At 41.0% G+C, this 18,126-nt stretch overlaps 1 protein-coding gene across 3 annotated transcripts; it reads left to right on the top strand.

Annotated features, from left to right (window-relative positions):
* Positions 1 to 8,468: 8,468 nt before the first annotated feature.
* On the top strand, positions 8,469 to 16,770 carry TSN (translin). 3 transcript variants are annotated; one of them, XM_008543544.2, is made up of 6 exons: positions 8,469 to 8,845; positions 10,047 to 10,140; positions 11,127 to 11,223; positions 13,209 to 13,324; positions 14,030 to 14,109; positions 14,774 to 16,770. In XM_008543544.2, the coding sequence occupies exons 1-6, from the start codon at positions 8,780 to 8,782 to the stop codon at positions 15,005 to 15,007; spliced, it is 687 nt and encodes a 228-aa protein (XP_008541766.1). In that variant the 5' UTR covers positions 8,469 to 8,779; the 3' UTR covers positions 15,008 to 16,770. The 3 variants fall into 3 exon arrangements, with proteins under 3 accessions (XP_008541766.1, XP_070437127.1, XP_008541768.1); XM_070581026.1 differs by having other exon boundaries at positions 8,578 to 8,845; positions 13,209 to 13,336; XM_008543546.2 differs by lacking the exon at positions 14,030 to 14,109 and having other exon boundaries at positions 8,579 to 8,845.
* Positions 16,771 to 18,126: the final 1,356 nt, after the last annotated feature.

The raw sequence follows: 18,126 nt of genomic DNA, 5'->3' as shown, positions 1-18,126 counted from the left end.
TTTCCATTAGAGCCATTGTATAATCAGTTAACTAATAGCAACAAAACTGAAAGAGAACAAAATCAGAATTAGTTTAGTAGAGAAGACAAATCGTCTTGCCATGGTTCTGAATCTTCAGAAGTGGACTCACTACAAGGTAGGATCAGCCCAAAGGTGGCTCACTTCTGTTTTCAGATTGTCTGGATGGAAGACCAAATCCAGGGCTTGTTGCCAGGGGAGGATGCGATGGGCTGGCAAAGACCACTCTTGGGGAGCTGCTTCTTCACTTTCCACAATGGGGAGAAAGACAGAGGGTCCTCATCTCAAGAGCTGCCCCTAGGACTCTCGGAAACGCCTGACTTCTGACAGGAGGACCCCAGCGTGGGCGAGTGGCTCTTCAGGAAGGAGGGGTGAACCAAAAGGTCTCTCGAGTTGGCCAGCTTGAGGAGCATCAGGACCCACTCTGTCTTGCTCTTGTGGGGGTCCTGTGTGCCAGGATGGGGGTGGCCTGATGGAGGGACCCTGCTCCTGTAGTTCTGACCTTGGATTGGTGGCATCTGGTCCATGGGACACTGGGACCTGGATCCTGGTGCCGTTAAAGTCTCTGGATGGTCCTTCCTCAGAATCCTGGTCATCCAGGGCATTCTCTGGGACGTCTCCTTGGGCCTCTGCCAAATGTCTCATTTGGAACATCTGGGACACAAAGATATTTTTGGAAACATTTGCATTCTTCTTCAATATTTTTTTGTTTGATATGTGCATCTTCTTAAGTTGTGGAGGTCTCTCTCGGTCAGCACAGCTCTCAACATATTATCATGAGCTTTTCTTACATGGGAAATAAGGGGGCTTTGATAATAGCCAGGATTCACTCCAATTTTTCTGGAGAAATTTTGCTTTGTCTTTTGTAAGTGTCCAGATCTTTATATACATGGCTGATCTTCCTATAGCTTTCCAAAGATATCTGCGTTGGGAAGCAGATATCTCTATATTTTCATGGGAGATTTTCTCTAAATTGGATATTTGATGAAAGCATATTTCTTTTTCTCGATGAGGTTCAGGAAGGCCTTGCTGGAGCTGTTGTCTTTCTCTTTATAACTGGCTTTTCTTATGGAAGGGAGGCTTTCTTAGTTTGGAGACTTTTATTGTGATCTTGAAGTGCATTCCGTTCCCTGAACACTCTGGGTCTTGCCACTGCATTCAAATACTTCCTGAGTGCTGGTCTCTGGGGGCTGTGAGCTGAGTGCTGGGGACACAGGAGGCGTGTGCCACCTGTGCCCTGCACAAAGCCACTGGCCCCAGGGATGAGGAGGCTGAAATCCAGCCAGTGCTCTGCTCCACCACTAGGCCTGGTGCTTTGAGGGACTCGGCTGCCCAGAGGGTGTGCCTTCCCTAATTTGTACCCCTCCATCCAGGTTTTCACTAGCTCTATTCTGGTCAGACACAGGTCTCGGGGAGCACCCAGACTCATCCACTGTCACCAGCCTAGTGGAAGCAACCACCATTTCTCCCTGAAAGTACAGCAATAGCCCCTAACTGATCTCTCCCTACCCGCACTTGCCCCTCCAACTCGTTCTCCATACAGCTGGATATAGTTGGAAAATGTCTCTCTAGTGGCTTGCTTGTGCCTTTGCAATTGCCATGGGAATCCACTGTTGGGCTTTCCTGCTGTTCCCAGGAGGAGAAAGAGAGAGAAGTGGGGCATGACTAGACTAGCTGGGATCAGCCTTCATCAGCCAAATTCTAGCTGACCCTGAGTCACACAAGCAAGCCCTACCAAGAAGAGTAAGTTGTCCAGCTCAGCCTAGCCCAGTTCAACTGATGTCAAGATAGAATTGCTGCCCAGCCCAGCCCAGCCAAGATCAGCAAAACCCCAGCCAACCCACAGCACTGCTGTAAACAAGACTGAGCTGTTTGTTGAGTTGGAAAAGGCCAGGCACCCCATGGTCCGGTGACTGGCCCCACAGTTGTGGAGCAGCTCGGGTGGCCCGACACTCTTGCCACTGTAAGCAGAGCTCCATCTCCCGTCTAATATCCCCGAAGATCCTCATTCTGATCAGCCGTGCCCTGGATTGTATTACCAAATCTCCTGGCCACAGCTGCCTTGAGAAGGACGAGTGCCAGGGCCTTGCTCCAATCAGCATGGCTGTGTATTAAATACAGTCAATGGTCCCAGGAGAGGGCAAGTTAAATTCCTGGAAAGCAGGAATTATTTCTTAGTTGCCACTTTGCATGTTCAGTGACTTCTGAATGGAGGGCTGAGTTCTGTCAATTCCTTGCAGTTTCTTCATTGTCTTGCTTAAATGTCGACTACGGCCCCTGCCTGGAGCAGAACCGGGTTTTCAGAATTCTTGACATTTGTCAATTCTATTAAAAAAGACTCCTGAGAGACTTCTGCTTCTGGAAAGATGAAGTAGATGTACTTTTTCCTATGCTTCCCACTAAATGCAACTAAAATCTGTGATGTTACATGTAACACAAACACGAGACTCTGAAAAGTGGAGAGAAGGAGGCAGACCAGCTAGGGACTTGGCAATCAGAGAAATGACATGGCGGTGACTTCCATCTATTTTCTTTGTGCCTAGTATAGCTCAGACTTTTATTTATTTAATTATTATTATGGTGGTGATTATTATTTTTATCTCAGAATTTTAGCTGAAGAAGCCGGCAACCCAGAAGTGCCAACAAGTTTGGACAAAAAAATAATCCAAACAAATGCCTATTCCCTCTAGACAAAGGAGAAAGAAAGGGGCAGCTTAGCAAGACAGAAAACTATTAGACATAATGGCTCTACTCCAGCCAAACACCACAGAACAAACTGTGGCCCCACCCCCACCTATGCCAGCCGAGTCTGAGTAGGGAGCTTGGACTTCCATCCTCATGAGGCTTAATGTGGCACCCTGCTGCCATGATGACCTCAGAGAAGGTCAAGTAAGGAGCCAGGACATTCATCCCTGTCAGCTGATAATAAGTGTCAGTTACTGATAATGGCAGTGTCAGTGGAGACCCTGTGGGGAGACTGGACTTCCACTCCCATCCAGCAAAAATGAGGAGCCCCTACTTTTGGGTGTCAATGGGGGCCAAGTGGGGAACCTGGTCTTCTACCTGCATTCTGGCAGTAACAAGGCAGTATCCCCCTTCTCCTGCTGGGGCAGTTTTAGAGGAAGCCAGTTGAAACACAAAGTGTAAATAAGATCCAGAATCTCACAACATAACACAAAAATGTTCAGGTTTCAATAAAATACCACTTGTCATTCCAAGAACCAGGTAGATCTCAACAGAATGAAAAAGATAATCAATGGATGTCAATGCCAAGATAATAGAGATGTTAGAATTATCTGAAAAAGATTGAAAGCAGCCATTATAAAATTCTTCAATGAACAATTATGAACACACTTGAAATGAATGAAAGAAATAGTAAGTTTCAGCAAAGAAACAAAGTTTTAGCAATGAAATAGAAAATATAAAAACCAAATGGAAATTTTAGAATTGAAAATATGATATCCAAAATAAAAAGTTGAGTAGTTGGGCAGAATGGAGGAAACAGAGGTAAGAATCAGTGAACTGGAAGATAGAAAAATAAAAATTACAAACCTGAACAATAGAAAGAAAACAGACTATAAAAAAATTAACAGAGCCTCAGGAACCTGTGAGAATATAACAAACATCTAACATTATTGTCATCGAAGTCCCAGAAGGAATGGAGCGAGAAGGCAAGGCTGAAGAAGCACTTAAATGAATAATGTCAAAATACTCCTAAAATTTGGCAAGAGACATAAACCTGCAGATTTAAGAAGGAGACAAAAATCTCAAACAGAATAGACTCAAAGAAATCCACAAGACACATTATAATTAAACTGCTGAAAATTAAAGACAGAGAAAAAAATCTTGAAAGCAGCCAGAGGAAAAAAGATACATTACCTGTAGGGGAAAAACAATTAGAATGACAGAAGATTTCTCATCAGAAACCACGAAAGAAGTGGCACAATACTTTTCAAAGCCTGAAAGAAAAGAACTGTCAACCCAGAATCCTATACCCAGTGAAAATATACTTCAGGAATAGAGGGGGAATCGAGACATTTCAGATGAAAGAACACTATGAGAATTTGTTGCCAACAGATCTACCCTAAAAGAAAGGTGACAAAATTCTCTAAACAGAAAAGAAAGGATAAAAGAAGGAAGCTAGGAACATCAGGAAGTAAGAAAGAACATAGTAAGCAAAATATGGGTAAATTCAATAGACTTTCTTCTCGAGTTTTCTAAATTTTTTTCGATTGTTGAAGCAAAATTATAACACAGTCTGATGTGGCTATGACTGTATGTAGAGGAAATATTTAACAACTATATTATAAATGGAGAAGGGTAGTGGGAGATAGGGAAGTAAGATTTCCATACCTCACTTGAACTGATAAAATGATGACACCAGTAGACAACAATAAGTTATGTATATATAATGCAATACTCAGAGCAACCACTGAAAAGCTATGCAATGAGATACATTAAGAAAATGCTATAAAGTGGAATCATAGAAAATATTCACAGGAAGGTAGGAAAAATAAAACAGAGAAATGAAAAGTAGAAGACAAACAAAAAGAAAAAAAGAAATGGCAAACTTAAGCACTAACATATCAATAATTACATTAAATGTAAATATAGCAATTAAAAGACAGAGATTGGTGAGTGACTTATAAACATGACCCAACTATATACTGTCTGCAAGACACTGACTTCAAATATGAAGATACAGGCAGGTTGAAAACAAAAGGATGTTAAAGATTAACAGACTTTTTGCCTGTTTTATTTTGCGCTTTTTTGGATTGTGGGAACAGTGCAATTTAAAAGTTGTTAGGCAAAGCCTCACGTTGGTGTACTTAAATGCAATTAAGGGATAGATCATAAAGGAGAGTGTGGAACTTTCCCACATCAGCCACCCAGTGAGGCCAGCACTAACAAGGCCAAGACTAGTTTGGGGATTCAAGGTATGACCATCATGAAGCTGGCGGAAGCTGGCGGACACTCAAGGAGAGGCTGAGGGCCATGGGAAGGAACAGCTGCTTAGCAAATGACTTGGGTGCATATGAAACAAGTCCCATTTTCTCCTAGATTTGCCTGAGCTGTAGACTTTCTTTCTTCCAATTTACAAAAGAAAGTAAAATTTCTCACACCTTCAGATCTTACTGTGATGCATTGCTTGGTGCATTGCCCTTGGCTGCTTAAGCTTTTAGGTCACCTGACAAAAGAACAATTGGAAATATTGGTATAGATGTGGGGAATGCAGATAATTTAATGGCTGACAACACAGCTTTTCATAAGTTGTTTTTGGTAAGTTCGTATCTAATTCTTTGCTTTCAAAAGCATTGATGGAAAGCCTGTTTGAAATGTCCACCAATAGTCATTAAAAACAACTATGGATGATAAATCACTGTTATTTTTGGCCAATATCCAGCAAGGGGTTTAAGAAACTGAGTGAAATTGGTATAAGAGAACTCCTTCCATTCTCTTCCACTTACCTTTATGAATATCTTAGTCTGAATTCTCAAGAAGACAAAGTCTAAAACAAAGATTAGGTGCTAACATTTTATTTGGGTGGGTGAGTGAGTGGGTGAATTCCAGGTCATTGAGAGTGAGACAAAAGGAAATGAGGTAGCAAAGGCCAGAAAGCAAGTACAAGACAATGTGTTATCACACTGGCCACAGTCTCATAAGTAAGCTGGTTGGTTGCTAAGTTACATGGGGCATTTGTGCATTCCCAGAGAGATGTAAGGAACTACTGTTTCTTAGAACAGTCTGTTAGGAAGAGGCAGGGCAAGGAATTTATCTGTGGGCTCCTAACCACATTCTGCCTTTCACTGATCAAACTGCCCCATGGAGCATTAACTTCACACACTTTTAGGCTATGTGCCCAGTCCCTCTGGGCAGCTGTTGAGGAAGCCAGATCCTCTTTGAGCTCAGCGGGGGTGGGGGTGGAGGGGGTGAGTCGGAACTGCATTATGGCTGCTGCAATGAGCCTGATGAAGACAGTGCTGAAGGTGCTGCTGCCCAGTAGGAGGCTGAGGCACCAGTGGTATTAACTGATGCAGTGAGGATGTTGGCTAGGACTCTCCATTGAGAGTTTGCTAGGCTCTGCATTGCTTCTTGTTAAGGGTAATGGGGGAAGGCCCCTCCACAATTACTGTGAATAAAATTTCTCAGCTATCTGTCACACACACACACACACACAAAAACACTCATCCACGAGTACATGAACTAATTGGAAAGAACATAGCCCTATCCATCTCATTTAGGGATCACTTCCATTAAAACTTGTTTTCTTGTTTAATATTTATAAAATTTATAATATATTTATGTTGTTTTGATCAACCGTGTACTGTTGAATGATAATCTCAAAATGATAACATCTAGAACCTCATAATAGGAATTTACATTTTAATTTAATTTTTGTAGAAAATTATGATGGATAATCAAAAGATTTTAAACAATAAATATTTTTATGTTAGGTTAAAATTCTTGTGGGAGAAGTAGAATGGAAATAGCTGTTAAAAAAAGAGCTTATAGGGGGCTGGCTCCGTGGCCGAGTGGTTAAGTTCACGCGCTCCGCTGCGGTGGTCCAGGGTTTGGATCCTGGGCGCGGACATGGCACCGCTCATCAGGCCACGTTGAGGCGGCGTCCCACATCCCACAACTAGAAGGACCTGCAACTAAGATATACAACTATGTACGGGGGGGCTTGGGAAGATAAAGCAGGAAAAAAAAAAGGGGGCTTATAAAACAGTATGGATGGTCCTCAAAAAACTGAACACAGTATTATCCTATATCCACTTCAGGTGGTACACCCCAAAGAATTGAAAGCAGTGACTTGAGCCGATATTTGCACACTCACGTTTATAGCAGCATTATTCACAATAACCAAAAGGTGGAAACAACCTAAATGTCCATGGAGGGAAGAATAGGTAAACAAAATGTAGTATACATAAAATGGAATATTATTCAGCTTTAAAAAAGAAGGAAATCCTGTCACATGCTGCAAAACAGCTGAACCTTGAGGTCATTATGCTAAGTGAAATAAGCCAGTTACAAAAAGACAAATATGGTTTCATTTCACTTATTTGAGGTACCTAGAATAGTCAAATTCCTAGGGAGAGAAAGTATCCTTTTGCACACATTATTGACAATCCTCCTAAATTTTAGAGAGAGTTTTAATAGTTCTAACTTGACAAATGAGAAAAAGATATTCTTAGGAGATGCTTAAAAACCACATTAGATCTTGGAAAAAAGTGATTCGGCAGACTCCTGTTTCTGCTAGAATTTTAAAAGTCACAATCTTTGTTTTGATTTGGCATGGAAAGACATGTTACAGGATTTGAAAAATGAATTTGGGTTTGTATGAAGTCAGTTAATATACAAAAAGCGCTGCTAAGAACATGTTTGGCAGATACTAAGTCAATAAAAATGAGCTCCCATTGCTATTTTCGTCCTTTTTGTGAATTATCAGATTCTACTGCCTAAAATGTCAAACCACGAAATGGTACCCGATATCAGAGGTACTCAGGCAAAAAAAAAATCTTGTGTTTGAGTAAGTTGCTAAAACTGAGCTTTTCTAGCCTGTCACATCATAGAGTTGTAGGGGGGTCAACAAGTTAGATAAGGTATTTAAAGTCCCTTGCAATTATTATTGTGCTAAATAGATGATGATAGCATAGAGATTAAAACAAAGCATTTGGATCCCAGCTTCATCACTTACTAGCTGCATGTGACCTTAGGCAAGTCAATTAATCTGTTACCATATTTACTTCTAAGATAACAATAACATCAACTTGACAGAAGTATAACGAAGGTAAAATATGATCCTTCGTGTAAAATTTTAGAATAATGTCTGGCACAAAGCAAATCAACTATCATTTAGTTGATATAAGTAATCACTTTAATTCATTTGGAGAGTGCATCCTACACACACATACACATTTGTACTCGTAGGGTAGATACATTGAATAAATCAGCAAGGACAAACAAAATCGTTACGGCGCTTGCCTCAATAAAGGGGAACTGGAAGAAGGAAGTGTTAACTTGAGTGGAAGAGAAACTTCCAACAGTACACGCTTAAAAAATTCACATAATTTAAAAACAGGTAATACAATCATTCGGAGAAGGCGTTAAAATAAAAACAGTACACTGAGAAAAATTTCGCTCTCAATCCACCCCCTATTCACACAGTCCCACGTAAACTTTCCTTTTCCCGTGTATTTTTTGCAAATACGAACGCAGTTTTTTCTCGCTTTTACACGAAGATTGCAACCTCTCCACATTTTTCTGCAACCAGCTTTTTGTGATATTCTTTAACACCGAAGCATTCCCCGCTCCCCCATCGGCCGCCGCATATAACAAATACACCCTGCAGGCTAAGAGCCGCGATAGCCCGCACCACCGCCAAGACCGCCCCCGCTTCCCCGAGGCCCACGTGCTCCGAGGACCACCCCTCCCCCCCACCGTGGGCTGTTTCTGGCGATGCCTGTCTGAAGAGCCTCAGACGGAAGCCCCGCCCACTCCCCCAGCCCTGCCCCCTGGGCGCGCGCCCCGCCTCTAGACGCGGCAGGGAGGTGCCTCAGGCAGCACAGCGGACAGCCCGGCCTTCTGCGCGCCGTGGACCTTGGAGGACCCCAGCGACGGCCGTAGCGTAGGGCCCGGTGGACGCGGCGGCGCCTTTGGCGGTGGCGGCGGGCGTTGTGAGCGACTGCGCTGGTTGTCTTTGGAACGCTTTTCGCTGGCCGCCGTCGCCGCGCTGGCTGACTGTTGTGGAGCCGGCGCCATGTCTGTGAGCGAGATCTTCGTGGAGCTGCAGGGCTTTTTGGCTGCCGAGCAGGACATCCGAGAGGCGAGCCCCCTCTCTCCCATCCCCTTTCCCTTTCCTTGCCTAGCTGGGCCGCGTCGCCCGGCCCTCCTCCGTCGCTCAGTCTCGAGCGGCGGGGAAGCTTCTGGGGGTGGGTTGATACGCCTCTTGTTTGAGCTTAGGGCACGTGCCTTCCCCCACCCCCGATCCTGCTGCTCTGTTGTGATTCCCTGTGTTCGGGTCTTGGCTCCTCGGCATCACCTACTTTTTTTGAGTGTCAGTTTCCTTACTTTTAGACACTGTGCAGGTCGAAGGCTGGGCAGTCGGGACTCAGACAACGCGCGTTTCATGTGTTCGTTGTTGGTGTTTTAAAAGCACGTGTGACTTCTCTTTAAATCTTTCCTATGGCTTCTCATTCTACATAGGATAAAACTTTACACTGTACTGTGGCCCACAGGTGTCCCTCCCTCCTTCCCTCCCACCCATCCGTCCGTCTCATTTTCGCCATCTTTCGTTGTATGTTGTGTTCACTCTACCTCACTTTCACTTTTCTAGTTCCTCAAATACTTTTCTGAATCAAGACTTTTGTGTGTACTGTTTGCTTTTTCTGGAATTCGATCCTTTCCACTCTTTTCCCGGTTATCTCATATTCCCGTCCTTGACGTCGCAATCTAAATGATTTTTTTCCCTGTCATATTTTCTAGTATCGCATTAACATTCTAAAAAGTTCGGCGATTTTTACTTTTTAAACGTCGGTCTTCCCCATTACACACTAACTGCGGGAAGGAAGGGACTATCTGCTTGGTTCCCCAGTAATTTATACAATGCCTAGCTTGTACATGTGCTCAGTGAGTATTTGTAAAATGAGTGAATGAAAAATACCCAACTCTTGAATTGCATTTCATTCTTCACCTTACAAATTATGTTCAGATGCCTCATCTCTTTTGAGGTTTATAGTGTTCCAGTGGGATATTTGGGGTGAGTGGGTGGCGATTATCCTTTGAAGGCTTCATGAGGCATCTAAGGCTTTTTGCTGACTTCCTAACGATCTCACAGAGGAAATAAGCGGAAAAGTGAGGGTTCAAACCTGGATATTTTCTGTGCCAGTTCAGTCCTTGTAAAAGATTGTTAGTGTCTTGAATGTGTGTGAAAATGTTATGGATCAAATATGGTATTTAATATATTTGGTTTGAGGCTGTGATAACATGGTTGAATTTATCTGATACTTTGATTTTTAATTCTTTAGGAAATCCGAAAAGTTGTCCAGAGTTTAGAACAAACAGCTCGAGAGATTTTAACTCTACTGCAAGGGGTCCATCAGGGTGCTGGGTTTCAGGACAGTAAGTTCTTTATTTTGATTTTTAAGGTTTTTATCTAATTTATCAATCTCTCCTTTAAAGAGTTGATTTCTATCCAGAAGATATTTTATGTCTGTATCATTTTATTATGAAAAAATTTTCCTTGTGCTTTATGGTGAGTAAAAATTTCTAGAAGTGAGTTGATCATTTTATGGGTTTACAGAATTCTGTACTTTGGTTGATTTTTCACTTATGTTTTGAATAGGTTTTACTGGTTTAAATAGGAATGTTTACTATTGTGATGGAGTTCTGATGATAATTGTAGTAGTTTCATATAGCTTTCTTGTGTACCTAGCAACTTTTATTTGGCTTTTTAAAAAAAAAACCCAACCTTTCAGTCTTTGAGTATGGTTTAATATGCATCCATAGGTATGAAATGGCCAGTGTAAAAAGTTTTCAGTGTGTTTACAGTCAGCTCCTTGAATGGAGATCAAGTATGATAAGTTTAGACATGAGACCTCCGTTGTAAGATGTAGCCAGCACAACTGAAAGAGCTGAGTGTATTTTGAGGTAGAGAATGCTATGACTATAATTTGTAGGCGTCAGATGAAGGTCATTTTCCCTCAGTGATATGAAATTGGTCAGACTGACTGAGAATAATTGATAGCTTCTTTTTGACCAAATATGGGAGCTGGAAGCAGTCCAATTTTAGGCTTGCATTGAGTGCTGACTAGGAATAGCAGCTGGTGCACAGCCCATTAGGGATGAGGTTATGTATGACAGCATACCCACACGCTTCCTAACCTTCCATTTCAGTAAGTTTTTGTTTATTGATTAATCGTTAGGGAAACCAGAGATTAAATTTTGAGAGCCAGGTTGAAAAGCAGAGATGCATACCCTACATTTGGTCATGAAATTTGAAAAATGTTGATTTATTTCTAGGTAGGCTGTATAGATTATAAACCAAGAACTGTATTTGAAATTTGGTAAGTCTTTCATTATTATGTTTGATTATCTTTTTTGATCAGTTCCAAAGAGGTGTTTGAAAGCTCGAGAACATTTTGGTACAGTAAAAACACATCTAACATCTTTGAAGACCAAGTTCCCTGCTGAACAGTATTACAGGTTTGTAAGAAAAGTAGCGTTATTTTACAACGTTAAGTGAAAAAAGGTAGAAAAATTACGTGTACTGAATGATTGCTTAGAACTAGGTAGAAATCCTTCTATGTAGGAGAAACAATGGAAAGAAAAAGAATCAAACTGTTAGTAGTGGTGGTATTTTAATGGTGACAAAATTGGTGATTTTATTTTTTTCCCTCCTTTTACTTTCAAAGTTTTCTTAAGGAATATGTGTAATTTTTGCAATGAAAAAGTAATTAAGAAAATATGAGTTGTATGAAAGTCAATATAGAGACTATCTTTTTAGTACATTCAAGTTATTTGTGAGATTGGATGAATCCTATCTGTGTGATTAAGGTTATGGGATTAGGTGACAGTATATATGGAGTTGAGTTTTACCTCAAAGTTTGACTTTCACTATCAGGTCACATATTTAGCTGATATTTTAGCCATATCTCATTGACTCTACAACAGCATTAATTTTAAGATAACGCCATTATTTTATGTACCACTAGGGAAGAAAAATTGTTGCCAATCATAATTGTGAAACATGTAGATTGTAAAATGCATCCTGATTTCTCAGATGGTAAACTGGGAAAAACTACATCTGAGTATTGATGAAATATGGTAAATAAGAACCTAAATTTTCTACTTATGTTTGTTTTCTCAGTGAAAAAGTTGTTCTTTTAAGACACGTATGTGGGAAATAAATAATTAGGACATATGTGGAGAGTGGATAGTATAACCTCACAAGGTTTTTTTAAGGCAGGGCTCAGCAAACCTTTTGTAACCTGCTGCCTCAGGCAGCTGAGAATTGCTTTTATATTCTAAAGAGTTGTTACAAAAAGTCCGAAACGGGCCGGCCTGGTGGCGGAGCGGTTCAGTTTGCGTTTTCTGCTTCTGCGGCCCGGGGTTTGCTGGATTTGGATACTGGGCACACACCTAAGTCATGCTGTGGCCGGCATCCCACATATAAAGTAGAGGAAGATGGGCATGGACTTTAGCTCAGGGCCAGTATTCCTCAGCAAAAAGAGGAGGATTGGCAGCGGATGTTAGCTCGGGGCTTATCTTCCTCAAAAAAAAAAATAAAAAATAAACCCAAAAAGCCCCAACAAAACACCCAAGTAGGGATATGAGTCAGAGAGTGAAAGTGACTGGCAAAGCCTAAGATATTTACTGTCTGGCCCTTCACGGGAAAAGTTTGCTGACCCCTGCTGTAAGGTAGGAAATGAAGCTTAGAGAAGTGGGACAATAGGTTTGGCAGAGTCTTTGGACACTTTATGGTTTGGAGGTCACACACTGGCTGCCCTCTGGCTGATTTGGCCCTCAGAAGGTTTTATTTGATCTGCATTTTGTTGAAAAATTTTTTGAATGTTTTGCTACTTGTGAAAATCAGGAGGCATAGCATAAATATGCAGGGGTTTTAAAATTTCTTATTCCTGTTTCAGGCTTCTAGTTCAGTTAAACTACTGCAGTTTCCTGAGGTTTAAGTCCATGTGTTTAGTGATTGCGAATAGTCGTTATTTCTTAGACGTGTGAATCAGGGTTTTCTTGATCGCCCACGCTCGGATCAGAAGGTGGGCATCAGTGAGGTGTTGAGGCAGCTGTGCGCTTGCAGTGGCCCTCGGTCTTCAGTTGCCAGTTCTTATTGCTCTCAGCAGCATCATTGTTTTTATTGATTAAACTTCTAAAGTACAGTTGCTCTTCTCATCCATAATCTTCAATTGTAAATTTTTGTATTCATCGAAATTGCATCGTGCTTCTCTTTATTAAACCTGAAATAGATAATTGTTATAAATTTGAACTTGCAAAATGTATGCTAAATCTGTGTAATGTATTTAAATGTCATATTGCTTCTACATGTTTTATATGTTGGGTTTCCCGTAAGATTCTGTTCGAGAAGCATGGCACTCCTGAAATGGGTGAGCATGACTGTACTGTGTGTCTTTGGGCCCCAGTGCCTCCGCCTAAATGCGCTTGTGCTTGCGCAGGTTTCACGAGCACTGGAGGTTCGTGTTGCAGCGCTTGGTCTTCTTGGCAGCGTTTGTTGTGTACTTGGAGTCAGAAACGCTAGTGACTCGAGAAGCGGTGACAGAAATTCTTGGCAGTAAGTGTCTTGGTCAGTGTTGCTCTGCAGAGTGGGGCATGGGAGCTTAATTTGTGGTGGGAGGGCCTGCTGCTTATACTTTCTGTTTATGAAAACGAGTAAGAGCTAAACAGAAAACCAGTTACTTGGAAACAAAAACTAAAAGTATGTAGTGGCTTGTTCTTTGTATTTGGGTGTTTCTTTTAGTTTTTAAAATTTCGTTTTTAAAAATTTCAAGCCTAAGGAGGAGTTGAAAGAATAGTACAGTGAACACCTGTTTCAGCCCACGCGGATTCACCACTTAACGTTTGCGTCAGAGTCTCCAGTGGGTGCGCGTGTGTGTGCATGTGCGAACCCTTTGAAAGTCACTTGTAGGTACCGTTAATTCTCCTGTAAGTGCTGCATCATGCGTCTTTGAAAAACAAAGGTATTCTTTGGCATAACTAGATACCATTCTTGATGGTACTACTTTTTGAGAGAAGACTGGAAGAGAAAATTGAATTTTGCTTAAGAGCTTAAAAAAGCCACAGGGAGGGCTGGTTGCCAAGGTTGTGAACACATTAAAAAGACAGTTTTAAAAGATTCACCCTTTTTGCACTTACTTGGAGAGAAATTGTATATGTGTGTGTATATATATATATGTGTGTATATATGTATTTTTTTATATTCTGAAGCTTAAATTGTATTTACCTCATGACCTTATCTTTACTTTCATATATTTTTTAGTTGAGCCAGATCGAGAGAAAGGATTTCATCTGGATGTAGAAGATTATCTCTCAGGAGTTCTCATTCTTGCTAGTGAACTGGTAAGAAGCTTAGTAATTTGCCATTTGCTTTTTGATCTTCCCAGCTTGCTGTCATTTTTTTAAATAGGTACAAAAATTCAGGAAGGCTAATTCTTTTCTAAGCCATCTATTGGTCACCAGGTAGTCATTGACTGTGTTCTGTATGCGTTAGGTTTTGCTAATCATCAGAGAAATGCCAGTTTAAACGATGAGGTGGCTGTGCATACTTGCTAACGGGTGAATTTTTAAAGGATGGTAATACTTCTTCCTTCCAAAGTAGTGGCAAGACATATATTCCTGGTAACTGTTAATTCATATCATTGTTTTAGAGAGCAATTTAACTATATAACTGTATGAATTATTCTTGCTTTTATCCTCTTAATCTCTTCCCTGAGAAATTGTCCTATAAAAAAAATTCTAAGGGAAGAAAAAGCTGTTATAAAGGTGTGCACTATCGTCTTACTCAAATTGATGACAAATTGTAGACTATGGAGACTCTAACAAAAGGGAAATGATTTCTTAAGTTATTAAGTTGGTTAGTAATACTACGCAGTTGTCAAAAATGTAATTATCAAGGCCATTGTGGAAAAGTTTTGTGGCCTGAGGGTCTCCCAGTTGTGATGTGGAGGACGTGCTAAGGAGGAGCCGTGTTGTAACGCGTCCCCGTTCGTCTTTCCTTGGGCAGTCAAGGCTGTCAGTCAACAGTGTGACTGCTGGAGACTACTCCCGGCCCCTTCACATCTCCACCTTCATCAATGAGCTGGATTCCGGTTTCCGCCTTCTCAACCTGAAAAATGACTCCCTGAGGAAGCGCTACGACGGCTTGAAGTATGACGTGAAGAAAGTAGAGGAGGTGGTCTACGATCTCTCCATCCGGGGCTTCAATAAGGAGACGGCAGCGGCTTGTGTAGAGAAATAGGAGGCTCTCCCGGCGCTGGCCCTGCTGAGCTCGGTGGTCGCCAGTGCCTCTCACGGTAGTTAGGACGCCCCCGTTGCTAAACACCGCGCGCTTTATTTTCTTAACCAGTTGTGTGGTGTAAGTATCAGAATTGAAACACTTTTTGGGGGGGATAAAAGAATAGCCTTTACAAAGACAGATTTTGCTTTGTTATTTCAGTGAATTTGCTCTGTATTCAGTGTATTTTAGTTCTGTCAGACAGTGTAAATGTCACTCTCTTTGTGTAAAGTCCTTTTCTTGCTTACCCAAATGCTGTTGACTGCGGAGTTTATTGTCTTGTTTGTGATTCTTCCAGAAGTGATCCTTGATGTTTTCTATATCCAAATTAGCCATCCATACCCAGGTATAGCCTGGATACAGTATAAAAATAGATAATTAAAAAGGATGGTTGCCATGCAAAGGACAATTTATTTCATATTTTCCTTTCTTCTTTTAAGCCTTGTGAGTAAATCACATGTTGAAATTTTTTGCAAGGGAGTTAAAGCCCCAGAGTTCTCTCTCACTGCCATCAAAATAGAAAAGATTAAATTGTAAAGTCAAGTTCCACAGATTATTTTGAGAAGTTTTTGTATAAGGGATTGAGTAACATCTTATCGTTTGGCTCTATTTACCAGGTGGGGAGTAGGGCTTAGTGTTTTAAACACGTCTGTTTTCTGATGTTGCCTTAACATTCTGCTCTTGTAGCAATTACAAATTGTTTTCACACACATCTTCAACTAACACTGCATATGCTAGATTTCTAAGCTCCGAAACCTTTTTTCTAGCAGCCAGCTCGACTGTTCGGTCTGGGAGAGTAAAGCCACCCAGTCACGTTAATTAGCAATACCCTGACTGGCATGTTCTGAGAGAAAAGTGCTGTGCTTTGTCTGGAAGAAAGAGAAAACCTTGGGTTAAAAAAAATAAAAAATCAGCTGATTTGGTCATGTTTTTTAGAGTAAGCAGTTTCGGTTGTCGATGGCTATCCCAGCAGTCAGGTTTTAGACTTGCAGTTTTGAGCAAGTCACTTAAATCTTGTTGGCACCCTCCTCCTCCTCCTCCCCATTTTCAGGTAGTACTAAGAATACTTGCCATGTAACTTTTGCTGTTGAATTGAAAGTATTAAAATGGTGACTTAATCCACGGCTTTTTTGGAGCTCACTGCAAGGAGGGTGCAAGTGTTTCTAGAATAATAGGAAGTATTTAGACGTATTCCCCTCTCATGCCTAATACTAGTTTGGGCTTCCTATTGGTATAGTAGGACATTTGGCATTGCCATCGGAGCTGTTAGCAGGCTGAATTAAGGACTGACCAAATTTTCCATCATGAGGAAAGTAGAAATGAGGCATAAATTGCTATGCATTGTTGGATTTTAGAACAATTTTCTTGATAGCTCTTTCTGCAGAAGAGTTTGTAGAAAGAAAAAGTGTTAGGATCTTTAAAGTGCCTAGGATGGTCGTCTAAAATGTGTACAAATAACACTGCCTGGATTGAGCATAAAAGGCTTTTAATTACATCATCAGACATGCAGTAAGTTTGAGAATAGTTTTCTTTGTATGGATTCTGCTTGAGAATATTAAAGTTCTTGGCAGAAGTTGTGGATTTCAGTTTTAACAAATGCATTTTAAGTGGAGAAGCACATTCTGGTCTTAAACTCCATTTGAGAATTTAGAAGTGTCATGTTTATAATTATTCAGTTGTGTTTGTTGCTGGCTTGTTGTAAAGCAATAAAAAAATTTTCTTTTGTTTTTTGGCGTTTTTTTGGGTCTGTTTGTAACTTATTCTGCTGCCAGGAGAACTCTTCTATATGGAGGATAAATTCTGAATGTCTTTTTGAGGCTAAAGAAGACCAGGGTGATAAGCGCATAGTGCTGTGTAACAGTTAAGATAATCGAAGGACACCAAGCACTCAGAGTTCTCTACTGTGAAGTGCAGGTAACGTGTGTGATCTACCTTGATTGGGAAATTACAAGATTTTTTTTCCCCACTAATTTTATTGGGATCATAATGGTTTATAATATTGTATAATTTCAGATGTTCATTATGGTTTATCAAAATTACAAATATTTTAACTGAAGATGTTGAGAAGTCTTGGCTCTGGTTTTAGTACACCAGAATTACTTTTTTCAGTTGTAGAAAATCAAGCAGGTTAGAGAAAGTAGAGGTGAATTAATGGATGCTCTCTTTGTAGATTTATTTACAAGAAGAAGAGAACTTCATAAATACTTGATAAGATTTGCTGTGTCTTAAACTTGAACAGTAATATGAGTAATGCTTAAGAGAATTTTAATAAAGAAGGAGAGCTTCTTTTGGAGTGTTTTGAGACTTTTACTTAAACAAGTAGCTAAAGAGATGAGATGAATATGCAGGTTGCCACTGACAGTTTCCTAATTGTGTACTCAGAAATTATAGGGAGCTTGTTTCTTGGTCTGGACTGAACTATTTATCCTCTGGGTAGAGCGTTGTTATGCCTGACACCAAAAGAGACTTTTCCTGACCCTGTTTTCTTAGTGTTCACTGTAATAAGCATTAAACAAATAAAAACAATCTTCCCTTTCCCCAAACAATAAAAACAAACCTTTAAGGGAGGTGAAGTTGACTAGACTGGGTGGTTGGGAGAGAGAGAAGTCTAGCTTTACTGTCAGGTTTCAGGTCTGGATGACTAAGTGGATTTAGTGCTGTTAACCAGGGTGGGGGTCGTGGGTGGAAAAACATGTCTGGAGGGGGCTGGGTAGATGAGGTGTTTGCTTTTGGATGCGTTGGCTTTATGATGCCTGTAGAGCAGCCAGGTGGGTATCTAGCAGGACTTTGGGCTGGAGGGAAGCTGGGAGCTAACCTGGAGAGAGCTTTGGGTAGTAGCTTAAGCATATCTGTGGTGGATAAATCAGGAGAGTAGGTACCATCTCCCTGGAGGGCATGTAGAATGAGAAAAGTAATGAGCTGAGGACAAAACTGGTTAACAGCAGTGTTTAGTGAGTGAGGTCGAGGAAGGAGAATCCACGCGGAAATGGAGAAATGGTTAGAGAGGTTGATGGGACAGGGAGGGGGCTTGTCACGGAAGCCAGGGGAATAATGAGTCTTTAGAAGGATTTTTTGGGTGAGAG

The sequence above is a fragment of the Equus przewalskii genome, chromosome 17, assembly GCF_037783145.1.
Source record: "Equus przewalskii isolate Varuska chromosome 17, EquPr2, whole genome shotgun sequence".
NCBI lineage: Eukaryota > Metazoa > Chordata > Mammalia > Perissodactyla > Equidae > Equus > Equus przewalskii.
This window is presented reverse-complemented; position numbering and strand designations above follow the sequence as displayed.